General features: G+C 43.5%; 2 protein-coding genes across 2 annotated transcripts in view; one reads left to right on the top strand and one right to left on the bottom strand.

The window, feature by feature from the left end:
* The window catches only part of COPA (coat protein complex I subunit alpha), a 109160-nt gene that overhangs the window by 46340 nt on the left and 46393 nt on the right, over positions 1-16427 (bottom strand). The window contains exons 26-30 of the mRNA XM_085082215.1: positions 15691-15877; positions 14825-14935; positions 13804-13965; positions 12743-12937; positions 10162-10607 (exon numbers count right to left, since the gene is read on the bottom strand). Of these exons, the coding sequence (XP_084938341.1) occupies positions 10548-10607; positions 12743-12937; positions 13804-13965; positions 14825-14935; positions 15691-15877 (715 nt within the window). The 3' untranslated portion in view covers positions 10162-10547. The remainder of the gene's footprint in view (positions 1-10161; positions 10608-12742; positions 12938-13803; positions 13966-14824; positions 14936-15690; positions 15878-16427) is intronic.
* Positions 2199-8782, top strand: LOC146427347 (protein S100-A11-like). Its single transcript, XM_085082539.1, has 3 exons — positions 2199-2278; positions 6666-6803; positions 8499-8782. Exons 1-3 carry the CDS (start codon positions 2276-2278, stop codon positions 8649-8651), a joined length of 294 nt encoding a protein of 97 aa, XP_084938665.1. The 5' UTR covers positions 2199-2275; the 3' UTR covers positions 8652-8782.

A 16427-nucleotide genomic window follows, 5' to 3' on the forward strand; every position in this document is an offset into this window, starting at 1 on the left:
AATAACTGTAAATCCCAAACCTGGGGATTTCCCGAAGAATAAAACCAGGATAAACTGGGAATAACTGTAAATCCCCAAAATAGGGATATTCCAAAGGAAAAAACCCAGGATAAAGCAGGAATAACTGTAAATCCCAAAGGCACGAAAATCCCAAAAACTAAAATGGGAATAACTGTAAATCCTAAACCAGGAAATCTCCCAAAAGATAAAACCAGGATAAACCGGGAATAACTGTAAACCCCAAAAATGGGGATATTCCAAAGAAAAAAATCAGGATAAAACTGGGAATAACTGTAAATCCCAAACCCAGAAATATCCCAAAAATAAAACTAGGATAAACCAGGAATAACTGTAAATCCCAAAGGCACGAAAATCCCAAAAACTAAAATGGGAAAAATTGTAAATCCCAAATCCAGAAGTATCCCAAAGGAGAAAACCAGGATCAAATGGGAATAAATATAAATCCGAAATCTCAAAACAGGGATATTCCAAAGAATAAAACCAGGATAAACCTGGAATAACTGTAAATCCCAAATCTGGAAAGAATCAAAAGAACCAAAGAATAAAACAGGAATAACTGTAAATCCCAAATCCAGGATATCCCAAAGAATAAAACCAGGACAACCTGGGAATAATTGTAAACCCCAATAGTGTGAATATCCCAAAGGATAAACCCAAACCTAGAAATATCCCAAAGAGTAAAACCAGGATAAACTGGGAATAACTGTAAATCCCAATTCCTGGGATATCCTGGAATATAAATTGGGAATAACTGTAAATCCCAAACCAGGAAATATCCCAAAGAATAAAACAGGGACAACCCAGAAATAACTGTAAATCCCCAAAACAGGGATATTCCAAAGGAAAAAATGGGAATAACTGTAAATCCCAGAGGGGAAAACCAGGATAAAAGTGGGAATAACTGTAAATCCCAAACCCAGAAATATCCTAAAGAATAAAACCAGGATAAACCTGGAATAAGTGTAAATCCCCAAACACGAATATCCTAAAGAATAAAACCAGGATAAAACGGGAATAACTGTAAATCCCACAGGGGAAAACCGGGATAAAATGGGAATAACTGTCAATCCCGAGCCGTGCCAAGCTGGATCCCATTCCAGCGACTCGGGCTGAATAATTCCAGATGTTCCGGTGAAATTCCAGCGACTCGGGCTGAATTCCCGAGGCTCGGGATGAAATTCCAGCGGCTCGGACTGAATCCCAGGTGCTCAGGACGGAATTCCAGATGTTCCAGTGAAATTCCAGCAGCTCGGGCTGAATAATTCCAGATGTTCTGATGCCATTCCAGCAGCTCAGGCTGAATAATTCCAGCGGCTCCGGTGATATCCCAAAAACCCAGGGACATCCCAAAAATAAAACCGGGATAAAATGGGAATAACTGTCAATCCCGAGCAGGATCCCATTCCAGCGGCTCGGGCTGAATAATCCCAGCGGCTCGGACTGAATCCCAGCTGCTCGGGACGAAATTCCAGATGTTCCGGTGCGATTGCAGCGACTCGGGCTGAATTATTCCAGATGTTCCGGTGCCATTCCAGCGGCTCGGGCTGAATAATCCCAGCGGCTCGGGATGAAATTCCAGCGGCTCAGACTGAATCCCAGCTGCTCGGGCTGAAATTCCAGATGCTCCGGTGCCACTCCAGCTGCTCGGGACAGAATTCCAGCGGCTCGGGATGGAATTATTCCAGCAGCTTGGGATGAAATTCCAGCGGCTCGGGCTGAATAATTCCAGATGTTCCAGTGCCATTCCAGCGGCTCGGGCTGAATAATTCCAGATGTTCCGGTGAAATTCCAGCGGCCCGGGCTGGAATAATTCCAGCGGCTCGGGCTGGAATTCCAGATGTTCCGGTGCCACTCCAGTGGCTCGGGCTGAATCCCAGCTGCTCGGGACGGAATTCCCGAGGCTCGGGACGGAATTCCAGCTGCTCGGGCTGAATCCTAGCTGCTCGGGACGGAATTCCAGCGGCTCGGGCTGGAATAATTCCAGCGGCTCGGGCTGAAATCCCAGCTGCTCGGGACGGAATTCCAGCGGCCCGGGCTGGAATAATTCCAGATGTTCCGGTGCGATTCCAGCGGCCCGGGCTGGAATAATTCCAGCGGCCCGGGCTGGGAGAGGCGCGGCTCTCTCGGCACGACCCGCCCCGGGCTGCCGGTGACTCAGCCGGGCGCGGCTCAGGAGGTTTGGGGTTTGCAGAACTTCCTGATCCTCCAAATCCAACTGTTCCCTGTTCGGAGAGGAAAGCGGAGCTGAGCAGTCATGGTGAGAGTTGGGGATGGGCTGGGAGTGGGGTCGGGGGGGTTTGGAGGGGAAAAATGGGGTTTGGAGGGGAAAAAAAGGGGTTTTTCTGTGAAAAACAGTGCGTTTCCTGGAAAAAACTGGGGTTTTAGTGGAAAAAATGGGGCGTTTCCTGTAAAAAACTGGGGTTTTGCTGTAAAAAGTGGGGTTTTATTGTACAAAAATAGGGATTTTACTGTGAAAAACTGGGATTTTACTGTAAAAAATAGGGGTGTTACTGTAAAAACGGGGTTTGACTGTAAAATAAAGGGCGTTTCCTGGAAAAAATGGGGGGTTAGTGGAAAAAATGGGGCGTTTCCTGTAAAAAACCGGGGGGTTCCTGGAAAAAACTGGGGTTTTCCTACAAAAAACTGGGGTTTTCCTACAAAAAACTGGGGTTTTAGTGGAAAAAATGGGGTTTTTCTGTGAAAAACAGGGCGTTTCCTGGAAAAAACTGGGGGTTTAGTGGAAAAAATGGGGCGTTTCCTGTAAAAAACTGGGGTTTTCCTACAAAAAACTGTGGTTTTCCTACAAAAAACTGGGGGGTTAGGGGAAAAAACAGGGCATTTCCTGGAAAAAACTGGGGTTTTGCTGTAAAAACTGGGATTTTCCTGTGAAAAACTGGAATTTTCCTACGAAAAACTGGGGTTTTCCCACGAAAAACTGGAATTTTCCTACGAAAAACTGGGATTTTCCTACAAAAAAATGGGATTTTCCTACGAAAAACTGGAATTTTCCTACGAAAAACTGGGGTTTTAGTGGAAAAAATGGGGTTTTTCTGTGAAAAACAGGGCGTTTCCTGTAAAAAATGGGGGGTTTACTGTGAAAAAATGGGGTTTTATTGTAAAAAACTTGGGGTTTTAGTGGAAAAAATGGGGTTTTACTGGGAATAAAAAGGGGGTTTCCTGCAAAAAAACTGGGATTTTCCTAAAAAAACTGGGGTTTTACTGGAAAAAATGGGATTTTACTGTAAAAAAATGGGGTTTTCCTGGGAAAAAATAGGGATTTTCCTGTAAAAAACTGGGGTTTTCCTAGAAAAATAGGGATTTTCCTAGGAAAAAATGGGATTTTATTGTAAAAAATAGGGATTTTCCTATTAAAAACCCCAAAAGTGGAGCAGGGGGAGGAGAGGGAAAAGTGCCAAGGGGAGGATTTGGGGGAAAGGGAAAGGGGAAGGGAAAAGAGGGAAAATGTGGGAGAAGTGATTCCAGAGGGGAGGGAGGGAGAAAATGGGGATTTTCCTGTAAAAAATTGGGATTTTCCTATAAAAATATGGATTTTCCTATTAAAAATGGGGATTTCCTATTAAAAATGGGGATTTTCCTGTAAAAAATGGGGATTTTCCTATTAAAAAAATGGGGATTTTCCTATAAAAATGGGGATTTTCCTATAAAAAATGAGGATTTTCCTATAAAAAACGGGGATTTTCCTATAAAAATGGGGTTTTTCCTATAAAAAATGGGGATTTTCCGATAAAAAATGGAGATTTTCCTATAAAAAATGGGGTTTTTCCTATAAAAAAATATGGATTTTCCTATTAAAAATGGGGTTTTTCCTATTAAAAATGGGGTTTTTCCTATTAAAAATGGGGTTTTTCCTATTAAAAATGGGGATTTTCCTACAAAACCCGAGGATTTTCCTATTAAAAAATGGGGATTTTTCTATTAAAAATATAGATTTTCCTATAAAATATCCAAATTTTCCTATAAAAAACCCCAAAATTGGAGCGGGGAGAGGGAAGGATTTGGGAATTTTCCGGGAAGCAATTCCTGCTTTTCCCGGATTTTCCGGGATTTTGGGATTGGCCGAACAGAACTCTGGGAATTCCCGGGAAGTTCTGGAATGTTCGAAATTATCCGAAAAAAATGGGAATTAAAGGTGGGAGGGAGGGGAGATCCCAAAATCCCGGAAATTATCCCAAAATTCGCCCCAAATTCCCCAGAATTTCCCAAAATTCACCAAAAGTCACCAAAAATTCGCCAAAATTCGCTCAAAATTCACCAAAATTAACCAAAATTTGCCCAAAATTCACCCAAAATTCTCCAAAATTCACCCAAAAGTCACCAAATGTCACCAAAAATTCACCAAAATTCACCTAAATTCACCCAAAATTCACCAAAAGTCACCAAAAATTCACAAAAATTCGCTCAAAATGCACCAAAATTCACCCAAAATTCACCAAAATTAACCAAAATTCACCCAAAATTCACCAAAATTCACCAAAATTCACCAAAAATCACCAAAATTCACCAAAAATTCACCAAAATTCACCAAAATTCACCAAAAATTCACCAAAAATCACCAAAATTCACCCAAAAATTCACCAAAATTCACTAAAAATTCACCAAAAATTCACCAAAATTCACCAAAATTAGCCCAAAATTCACCAAAATTCACCCAAAATTCGGCCAAAATTAGCCCAAAATTCACCAAAATTCCCCCAAAATTCGCCCAAAAATTCCCCAAAATTAACCGAAATTCCCTGAAATTCACTAAAATTCGCTCAAAATTAGCCCAAAATTCACCCAAAATTCACCCAAATTAGCCCCAAATTCACCAAAATTCACTGAAATTCAGCAAAATAAACTGAAATTCCCTGAAATTCACCAAAATTCCCATTTTCCCCCCAAATTCTCACCTTCTCTGTCAATCCCGACGGGAGAAGCAGCAGGAAGTTGGGAAAGCAAATGGAATTTTCCATTCTTGGCTCAGATTTTCCAGGCAGGGTGGAGAAAATGGGGAAAAATTGGGGAAATTAGGGGGAAATGGGGGAAATGGGGAAAAATGAGGGAGAAATGGGGGAAAACAGGGATTTTTCTCCCAAAAAAATGTGATTTTCTCCTTTTAAAATGTGATTTTCTCCCCAAAAAATGGGATTTTTCTCCTTAAAAATGGGATTTTGTCCCAAAAATGGGATTTTCTCCTTAAAAAATAGGATTTTCTCCCCCCAAAAAATGGGATTTGCTCCTTAAAAATGTGATTTTTCTTCCAAAAAACCAGGACTGTCTCTGAAAACCCGGGATTTTTCTCCTAAAAAATGTGATTTTCTCCCCAAAAAATGGAGTTTTCTCCCAAAAAAACAGGATTTGTCTCCTTAAAAATGTGATTTTTCTCCCAACAAAGGGGGTTTTCTTCCAAAAAATGGGGTTTTCTCCCAAAAACCGGGATTTTCCTCCTTAAAAAATGTGATTTTTCTCTCCCAAAAATGGGATTTTTCTCCTAAAAAATTTTATTTTCTCCTAAAGAGGGTTTTCGCTGAAAAAAAATTGATTTTCTCAAAAAAAAAAATCTGATTTTTCTCCCAAAAACCGGGGTTTTCTCCCCCCAAAAAAGTGATTTTCTCCCCCCAAAAAAAGTTATTTTCTCCCAAAAAATGGGGTTTTCTCCCCGAAAAATGTGACTTTCTCCCAAGAAAATGTGATTTTCTCCCCAAAAAATGTGATTTTCTCCAAAAAAAAAGTGATTTTTCTCCCCAAAAAAGGTTTTTTTCTCCCCCAAGCGGCCGGCCTCGCCCATCCCCGCAGGGGATTTTCGGTTCGCCTCTCCCTGCTCCTGGCGAGAACGAAATCCCTGGAAAAATGCGGCAGGACAGGTTCCCAAAAACACCGGATTGCTCAAAAAAAACCGGAATTGCAACCTGGAACAGCCGCAGTGGGGAGGGGAGGAGCCTGGAGATTTCCCTGAGCCCAAAAATCCGGATTTTACCCAAAAAAATCGGGATTTCCCACCAAAAAAATGGGGATTTCCCCCAAAAAAATCAGGATTGCTCCAGAAAAAAACGGGATTGTTCCCAAAAAAACCAGGATTGTTCCCAAAAACCAGGATTGTTCCCAAAAAAATAAGATTTTCTCCCCAAAAACCGAGATTTCCTCCCAATGAACTGTTTCCTCCCCAAAACATGAGATTTTTTCTGAAAAAATGAGACTTTCTCCCCAAAAACCAGGATCACTCCCACAAGATTGAGATTTTCTCCCCAAAACCCGACATATTCTCCCCAAAAAATTGGGATAACTCCCCAAAACTCGAGCTTTTCTCCCAAAAATCCCAAATTTTCTCCCCAAAAACTATTTTCTCCCCCCAAAAAAGATTTTCTCCCCCAAAAAAAGAGATTTTCTCCCACAAATCCCAAATTTTCTCCCCCAAAACTAACATTTTCTCCCCAAAAAACTCAGATTTTCTCCCCAAAAAACCGAGATTTTCTCCCCAAAACCTGAGATTTTCTCCCCAAAAAACCAAGAAAACTCAAAAAAAAACCCAGGATAACTCCCAAAAAAATGAGATTTTCTCCCCAAAACCCGACATTTTCTCCCCAAAAAACAAGGATAACTCCCCAAATCCCAAGATTTTCTCCCAAAACCCCGAATTTCCGCAGCCCACGGAGACAGAGCGCTGCATCGAGTCGCTGCTGGCGGTTTTCCAGCGCTATGCTGGGAAGGAAGGAGATTCCTGTTCTCTGTCCAAGAAGGAATTCCTGGCGTTCATGAACACCGAGCTGGCAGCTTTCACCAAGGTGGGAATTAACAGGAATTATTGGGAATTTATTCGGGAATTATTGGGGATTTATTTGGGAATTATTGGGGAATTATTTGGTTATTATATGAAAATTATCTGAGAATTATTTGGGAATTATTGGGGAATTATTCGGGAATTGTTGGGGAATTATTTGGGAATTATTCGGGAATTATTTGGTTATTATATGAGAATTATTTGGTTATTATATGAGAATTATTTGGTTGTTATATGGGAATTATTTGGTTATTATTTGAGAATTATTCGGGAATTATTTGAGAATTATCTGGGAATTATTGGGGAATTATCTGGGAATTGTTTGGGAATTATTTGGGTATTATTTGGGAATTATTTGCAGATTATTTAGGAATTATTGGGGGAATATTTGGGAATTGTTAGGGAATTCCTGGAGTTCATAAACACCGAGCTGGTGGCTTTCACCAAGGTGGGAATTATTGAGGAATTATTGGGGAATTAATTGGGAATTATTCGGGAATTATTGGGGAATTGTTTGGAAATTCCAGAGGGTGGGAGGATGTGGATTTTTAAGGATCTTTTCCATCCCAAACCATTCCCCGACTCCCCAACCTTAGAATTCCCTCAGAATTCCCATTTTTCCCTTGGAATTCCCTCAGAATTCCCTTGGAATTGCCTTGGAATTCCCTCAGAATTCCCATTTTTCCCTCAGAATTCCCTCAGAATTCCCATTGTTCCCTCAGAATTCCCTCAGAATTCCCATTTTCCCCTCACAATTCCCTCAGAATTCCGGTTTTCCCTCAAAATTCCCATTTCCCCTCAAAATTCCCATTTTCCCCTCAAAATTCCCTCAGAATTCCCTCAGAACTCCCTCAGAATTCCCATTTCTCCCTCAGAATTCTCTCAGAAATCCCATTTTTCCCTCAAAACTCCCTTGGAATTCCCTCAGAATTCCCATTTCTCCCTCAGAATTCTCTCAGAAATCCCATTTTTCCCCTCAAAATTCCCTTGGAATTCCCTCAGAATTCCCATTTTTCCCTCAGAATTCCCCCAGAATTCCCATTTTTTCCCCTCAGAATTCCACCAGAATTCCCATTTTTTCCCCTCAGAATTCCACCAGAATTCCCATTTTTTCCCCTCAGAATTCCCTCAGAATTCCCATTTTCCCCTCAGAATTCCCTCAGAATTCCCATTTTCCCCTCAGAATTCCCATTTTCCCCTCAGAATTCCCTCAGAATTCCCATTTTCCCCTCAGAATTCCCTCAGAATTCCCATTTTCCCCTCAGAATTCCCTCAGAATTCCCATTTTCCCCTCAGAATTCCCTCAGAATTCCCATTTTCCCCTCAGAATTCCCTCACAATTCCCATTTTCCCCTCAGAATTCCCATTTTCCCCTCAGAATTCCCTCAGAATTCCCATTTTCCCCTCAGAATTCCCTCAGAATTCCCATTTTCCCCTCAGAATTCTCTCAAAATTCCCATTTTTCCCTCAAAATTCCCATTTTCCCCTCAGAATCCCTGTTTCTCCCTCAGAATTCTCTCAAAATCCCCTCAGAATTCCCTCAGAAATCCCATTTTTCCCTCAGAATTCCTGTTTTTTCCTCAAAATTCCCTCAGAATCCCCCCAGAATCCCCATTTTCCCCCTCAGAATTCCCATTTTCCCCTCAGAATTCCCATTTTCCCCTCAGAATCCCCCCAAAATCCCATTTTTTCCCCGCAGAACCAGCAGGACCCGGCGGTGGTGGACAGGATGATGAAGAAGCTCGACCTCAACAGCGACGGCAAACTGGATTTCCAGGAGTTCCTCAACCTCATCGGGGGAATCGCCGTCGCCTGCCACAACAGCCTGGTGCTCAAAGCCCCAAACCCCTAGGAATTCCGGGATCCCCACGGAATTTGGAGCCTCTGGAATGTTCCATGGGGAGTGGGAGGGATGGGATAGTGAAATTCCCATTTTTTCCCCCATTTTTTTCAATTTTTCCCCCATTTTTTTCAATTTTTTTCCCTTTTTTTCCCCATTTTTTTCAATTTTTCCCCCCTTTTTTCCAATATTTTTCAATTTTTTTCCCATTTTTTTCACATTTTTATGGATGAAATAAAAGGTTTGACGGAACGGCAAAATTCCCTTTTTTTTCCCCATTTTTTTCAAATTTTTTCCCATTTTTTTCAATTTTTTTCCCATTTTCCCTCCTTTTTTCACATTTTTATGGATGAAATAAAAGGTTTGATGGAACAGCAAAATTCCTGTTTTTTCCCATTTTTTCCCCATTTTTTTCCCTTTTTTCCCTATTTTTTTCAATTTTTTTCCCATTTTTATCCTGTTTTTGCCCCAGTTTTATATGGATGAAATCAAAGGTTTGATGGAATGGTGAAATTCTCATTATTTTTCCCATTTTTCCCCATTTTTTCCTGTTTGTTTCCCTTTTTTTTAAATGAAATAAAAGGTTTGATGAAATGGTGACATTCTTGGTGTTTTCCCATTTTTTTCCCATTTTTTTCCCATTTTCTGGATTAAATAAAAGCTTTGATGTAATGGTGAAAAATCCCTTTTTCCCCTTTTTTTCCCTTTTTTTATGGATGAAATAAAAGCTTTGATAGAATGGTGAAATTCCCATTTTTTCCCCATTTTTTCCCATTTTTTGTGGATTAAATAAAAGCTTTGATGGAATGGTGAAATTCCCTTTTTTTTCCCTTTTTCCCCATTTTTTGTGGATTAAATAAAACCTTTGCTGACTCCCCCAGGAATTCTCCATCCCCTGGAAAATCCCAATTTTCCCACTTGGAAAATCCCAATTTCCTCACTTCCCACCCCAAATAATTCCCAAATTCCCTCCTCAGATCAGGAACTCAATCTCTAAAATCCTCATCCACAAAAATTTCGGGAATTCTGGAATTTTCCACACCCTGGAGCTCCGAAAAAACAAAAGCTCCACCTGGGAATTCAGCAAAACCCCTCAGGGGTTAATTAGAGCACTAATTACCCAGCAGTAATTAACACACTCAGCTCCTGATTATTCCACCTTTCGCCTTCTGGAAAATTCCAAGCAGAGGGAGGAAAAAATTCCAAAATTCTACCTTTTTTTTGTGTCCTGGAAAAGTCACAGAACAGGAAAATCAGGGTGATTAATTAGCTTTATTAATGAGGGAATTGTTTAATTGGACAGGAGTTGCCAGGAGAACAAAACAAGAGTCAACAAACAGTCAGGAAATGCTTGGAGTTGGGAAATTCCTGGGTTTTTTAGGGATTTTTTTGGGATTTTAGGGGGGAAAAGTTTCCAAGGGGATTTGAGGAAATGAGGATTTGGGTTTGGGATAAAAATTGGGAAAAATGGACAAAATTCCTGTTTTTTTCAGGGATTTTTGGGATAAAAATCAGGAAAAACTGAGACAAAATCCTGGTTTTTTCAGGAATTTTTTTGGATTTAAAGGGGGAAGAGACAGTTGGAATTCCAAGGAGATATGTGGAATTCAGGATTTGGATTTGGGATAAAAATTGGGAAAAACTGAGCAAAATTCCTGTTTTTTTCAGGGATTATTTGGGATTTTAAGGGGGAAAAGGTTCCAAGGGGATTTGAGGAAATCAGGGTTTGGGATTTGGGATAAAAATCAGGAAAAACTGGCCTAGAAATATGAAAAAAACCTCCTAAACAGGGAAAAAAAATTCAATTTATCACTGCAGGGTAGGGAAAAGCACAGCAAGGAGCAGAGGAATGCAGAGGGGAGGAATTGGGGTGAAATTTGGGATGGAAAATGGGAATTTTCTGGAATTCTAGCGGAACTGGAGAGGACTGATGCGCAGCCCCAGCACGTCCTTCCCGATCTCTGTCACCTGTGGGGAAAAAAGAGGATTTTGGGGTGAAAATTGGGGATTTAAGGGTGAAAATTGGGGATTTGGGGATGAAAATTGAGGATTTTGGGGTGAAAATTGGGGATTTAAGGGTTAAAATTGGGAATTTAAAGGTTAAAATTGGGGATTTAAGGGTTTAAATTGAGGATTTTGGGGTGAAAATTGGGGATTTGGGGCTGAAAATTGGGGATTTGGGGCTGAAAATTGGGGATTTTGGGGTGAAAATTGGGGAGTTTGGGATGAAAAGAAGTCAAAAATTCAATCCCCTGCGTGGTTTGGATGATCTGCAATTTCTGTGGATAATTATTTCTATGGATTGATGGGATCTGTTGTCAGATCAGAGATTTATGTGGAGATTGGAGAGATTTCTAGGAATATTTGAGATATTTCTATAAATATTCGAGATATTTCCATGGATATTGGAGATATTTCTGTGAACATTTGAGAGATTTCTGTGAATATAGGGAATATTTCTATGGATATTTGAGGTATTTCCTTGAATATTGGGATATTTCCATAGATATCCATAGAAATATCTCAGATATTTAAGGTATTTCCATGGATGGACAAGTTTTCCCCTCAACCTCTTCCAGACCAGCCAGGCCCAAGGCCTAGGCCCAGGCCCCTCCCTGTGGGAAAGACCCTAAAGACAACACTGACCCCTCAAAACCCCCAATCTCCAACCCCACAAATGAAAAGGTTTCCATGGATATTTGAGGTATTTCCATGGATATTTGAGATATTTCCATGGATGGACGAGTTTTCCCCTCAGGTTCCTCCAGACCAACCAGACCAAACTCCCACAGGTCCTCCTTGTGGGAAAGACACTCCAGACCCCAAATTCCTCTCTGGAATCCTATACTGACCCCACAAATGGAAAGGTAGCCATGGATATTTGAGATATTTCCATGGATATTTGAGATATTTCCATGAATGAACAAGATTTTCCCTCATGTTCCTCCAGACCAACCAGGCCCAAGGCCTAGGCCTAAGCCGTAAAGACAACACTGACCTCTCCAAACCCCAAATTTTCCCACCCCACAAAGAATTCCCAGTTCCAATCCCCCAGTATCCTCTCCCCCTCACCAGATCTGTCAGATCTGTCAGATCTCCCCCTCACCAGACAGCAGATCTGTCCCCGGAACTCAGGGCAGTAGCAGGCCCGCTGAGCGGACACTCAGGGGAGAAATTTGTGGGGATATTTGACATATTTCCATGGATATTGGGAATATTTCTATGAATATCTGAAATATTTCCATGGATATCAGAGGTATTTCCATGGATGGATGAGTTTTCCCCCCCAAGGTTCCTCCAGACCAACCAGACCAAACTCCCACAGGCCCTCCTTGTGGCTAAGACACTCCAAACCCCAAAATCTCCCTCAGAATCCAACACTGACCCCTCAAAACCCACAAATGGAAAGGTTGCTATGGATATTTGAGGTATTTCCATGGACATTTGAGATATTTCCATAGATGGACGAGTTTTTCCCTCAGCCTCCTCCAGGCCAACCGGGCCACTCCTTGTGGGAAAGACCCTAAGGACAACAGTGACCCCTCAAAACCCACAAATGGAAAGGTTTCCATGGATATTTGAGATATTTCCATGGATATTTGAGATATTTCCATGGATATTTGAGATATTTCCATGGATGGACAAGTTTTCCCCTCAGGCTCCTCCAGAGCAACCAGGCCCAAGGTCTAGGCCCAGGCCTAAGGACAACACTGACTCCTCAAAACCCCAAAGTTTCTCCCCCCACAAACCAACAGGATGGAATTCCCAGTTTCAACCCCACAGTATCCTCTCCCCTCACCGTGGTGACGCGGCAGATCTGTCCCCGGAACTCGGGGCAGTAGCAGGCCCCGCTGAGGGGACACTGCCATCCTCCCTTACAGCAGAGATTTGTGGGGATATTGGAGGGATATTTGTGGGGCTGTCTATGGATATTTGAGTTATTTCTGTGAATATCTGAGATATTTCCATGGATGGACAAGTTTTCCCCTCAGGCTCCTCCTGGCCAACCAGGCCCCTCCTTGTGGGAAAGACCCTAAAGACAACACTGACCCCTCAAAACACCTCCAAACCCCAAATTTTCCCCCAGTATCCTCTCCCCTCACCGTGGTGACGCGGCAGATCTGTCCCCGGAACTCGGGGCAGTAGCAGGCCCCGCTGAGGGGACACTTCTCGACGGGCTTGCCGCGGTAGATGGGGCGGTAGGAGGCGGCGCAGATGTCGAAGGGGTTGTGCTGGTCGTAGTTGAGCTGCTGGCTGTCGCTCGGGTTCTTCTCGCACGCTGCCAGGATCTTCCGCGTCTGGGCAGGGAGGAGAGAGGGGTGGGGTGGGTGGGAGAAGGGGGATGGACACCGGGAATGGGGACAGGGACATGTGGGGACAGGGACGTGTGGGGACAGGGACGTGTGGGGTCTCCCCTGCTGGGTTTAGGGTCATTTGGGGTCTCACCTGCTGGGTTTGGGGACAGAGACGTTTGGGGACAAGGGCATGTGGGGACAAGGGCGTGTGGGGACAAGGGCGTGTGGGGTCTCACCTGATGGGTTTGGGGTCATTTAGGGCCTCACCTGCTGGGTTTGGGGTCATTTGGGGCCATTTTTGGGGCCTAACCTGATGGGTTTGGGGACAGGGACACCGGGGCCAGGGACATTTGGGGTGTCATTTGATGGGTTTGGGGTCACTTAGGGTCTCACCTGATGGGTTTGGGGCCATTTTTGGGGTCTCATCCACTGGATTTGGGGCAATTTCTAGGGGTTATTTGGGATCATTTTGGGGGTTATTTGGGGCCGTTTTTGGATAACTTTCAGGGCCTCACCTGCTGCACCACCTCAGGCTTCGGGCCATTTTGGGGATCGTTTTTGGGATCATTTTTGAGGCCATCTTGGGAATAATTTTTGTTTATTTGGGATCATTTCTGGGGCCTCACCTGCTGAATCTGGGGCCGTTTCCGGGATCACTTTTGGGGTTATTTGGGGCCATTTTTGCGGTTATTTAGGATAATTTTCATTGCCTCACCTGCTGGATTTGGGGCCATTTTGGGTAAAGTTTTTGGGATTATTTGGGGCCATTTTTAGGATAATTTCCATTGCCTCACCTGCTGGATTTGGGGCCATTTTGGGTAAAGTTTTTGGGGTTAGGGCCATTTTTAGGATAATTCCCATCGCCTCACCTGCTGCGCCACCTCAGGCTTCGGCCCCAGCTCCAGCAGGCGCCTGGCGAAGTTTGCAGCTCCCAGAAAATTCCGTAATTTGAAGAAAAGGTTCAGAGCTGTCCGAAGCACCAAAATCATGTGCACCGGCTGCAGGTTGGAATGAGTGAAATAGGCTGCCATCTGTGGAAAAAACAGCAGAAAAATGGGATTAAATCCTCGGGAATAATGGGATAAATCTGGGGAATTGGTTCTGTCGGGTGGCTCCTGATGCGGTTCTTTGAAAATGGGGAAATTGTGGATTTTTTTGCAGTTTTAAGCTCTTTGAGCGTTGAAAAGGATTCCCTTGAAGGGAAGGGATTCTGCATTTCCCAGGGAAGGAAATTTGTGTTTTTCAGGGCAGAAATCTTGTGTTTTCCAGGGTAGGAATTCCATGTTTCCCACCTCAGAAATTCAGCATTTCTTCCCTCAGAAACTCCATGTTTCTCACTTCAGGAATTCCGCGTTTCTCACTTCAGGAATTCCCCGTTTCTCCCCTCAGAAATCCCACATTTCCTCCCTCAGAAATCCCACATTTCCTCCCTCAGAAATCCCACATTTCCTCCCTCAGAAATCCCACATTTCCTCCCTCAGAAATCCCACATTTCCTCCCTCAAAAATCCCACATTTTCCCACCTCAAAAATCCCATATTTCTCCTCTCAGGAACTCCGTATTTCTTCCCTCAGAAATCCTCTATTTTTCCCTCAGAAATCCCACATTTTCCCACCTCAAAAATCCCGTATTTCTCCCCTCAGGAATCCCCCATTTTCCCCTCAGGAGCTCTGTATTTCTCCCCTCAGAACTCCCACATTTTCCCCTCACAATTCCCAAATAATTTCTCCCCTCAGAAATCCCATATTTTCCCCTCACAAATCCCGTATTTCCCCCTCAGAATTCCCACATTTTCCCCTCAGAAATCCCACATTTTCCCCTCACAAATCCCTTGTTTTCCCCTCAGAATTCCCAAATTATTTCCCCCTCAGAATTCCCATATTTTCCCACCTCGCAGCTCCTCTTCTGCTGCTCCAGGGTCTCCTTGGGCAGTTTTTTCCTCTCGATCTCCATGGACAATCCCACAATGTATTCCCGGCAGATGGCGATCAGCTGCTGCGCCTTGGGAACGGGAATGGGAAAAATATGGGATTTAATTCTTTACAGGGATTGGGAATGGGGAAAATGTGGGATCGGATCTTTAGGATTGGGGAAAATGTGGGATTGAAACCTTCACAGGGATTGGGAATGGGAAAAGTATGAGATTGAATCCTTCCTCGGGATTGGAAATGGGGAAAAATCTGGGATAAAACCCTTCCTTGGGAATGGGAATGCAGCAAAATGTGGGATAAAACCATTCCCAGGGATTTGGATCAGGGGAAATTCAGGGATCAAAGCCTTCCCCAGGATTTGGGTAAAATGTGGGATAAAACCATACCTCGGGATCAGGATCAGGAATGGCACAAAATCAGGGTTAAAACCTTTCCCAGGGAACACCCTGGGATCGGGATGGGGATCAGGGACAAAATCAGGGATCAAATCACTCCCTAGAATCAGGATCGGGATTGGGATCAGGATTTGGATCAGGATCGGGATCAAGATCAGAATTAGAATTGGGATTGTGATCAGGATCGGGATTGGGATCAGGATTTGGATCGGGATTGGGATCGAGATTGGGATCGGGATTGGCATCAGGATTTGGATCAGGATCAGGATTTGGATCAGGATCAGAATCAGGATCAGAATCAGGATCAGGATTTGGATCAGGATCAGAATCAGGATCAGGATCGGAATCAGAACTGGGATTGGGATCAGGATAGGGATTAGAATTGGGATCAGGATCGGGACTGGGATCAAAACCAGGATCAACCGCCAACCTCGGCAATCTCCTGCTTGTTATCCACCACCAGCAGAGGGACACTCAGCAGGATCTGCCGGAATTTCTCCACAGCCTCCTCGAACTTCCCGGCCGTGGTGAGCTGGTAGCAGAGCTGCAGCCGCTGGATCAGGTCGTTCAGCTTCAACCCCACGGCTGGCAGAGCGTTCTTCATCCCACCGTCCTTCCTGGGATCCCAAAAATTGGGATTTGGGGGTTTAGGGATGGGGAGCGAGGAGTGGGGAGAGGGGATTGGGATTGGAGCGGGAAATCTAACTGGGAATATCAGCCAGGAATTGCCTGGACAGCTCCAGGTGTGGAACTTCGTTTAGGATTTTTATTTTTATTTTTTAAGAGAGATTTTAGGATTATTAGGTTGGGAAAGAAGTCCAAGGTTGAGTCCAAGCTGGGATTGATCCCAGAAAAAATCCCAGGAATTCCCTCCTGGACACCTCCAGCCATGGGAATCCAAACCTTCCCGAGGATTTTCCCTTTTCCAGCAGGAATTTCCCCAAATTCCCACCCTGGCAGATCCCAAAATTCCCCCTTTGCTCCGGGATGAGCTCCCCCCAGCTCCCTCTGCATTCTCCATTCCCATCCCGGGATTTTCCAGCTCCTTCCCAACTCCAGGATCCCAAAAAAATCCCCCAAAAAATCCCAAGATTGGGAAAGAATCCCAAGGTGATCCAAGTGTGATCCGGGATGGATAAACATCACCAACTCCAAATCCCAGGAATT

Source organism: Lichenostomus cassidix, chromosome 25 (genome assembly GCF_008360975.1).
Source record: "Lichenostomus cassidix isolate B80296 chromosome 25, HeHo_3.0, whole genome shotgun sequence".
NCBI classification, from domain to species: domain Eukaryota; kingdom Metazoa; phylum Chordata; class Aves; order Passeriformes; family Meliphagidae; genus Lichenostomus; species Lichenostomus cassidix.

What these genes read in the sequence shown, in the direction of transcription:
- LOC146427347 (XM_085082539.1), top strand. An exon ending in AGCTGGCAGCTTTCACCAAG is followed by an intron (nt 6,804 to 8,498) that starts GTGGGAATTAAC and finishes TTTTCCCCGCAG; the next exon opens with AACCAGCAGGACCCGGCGGT.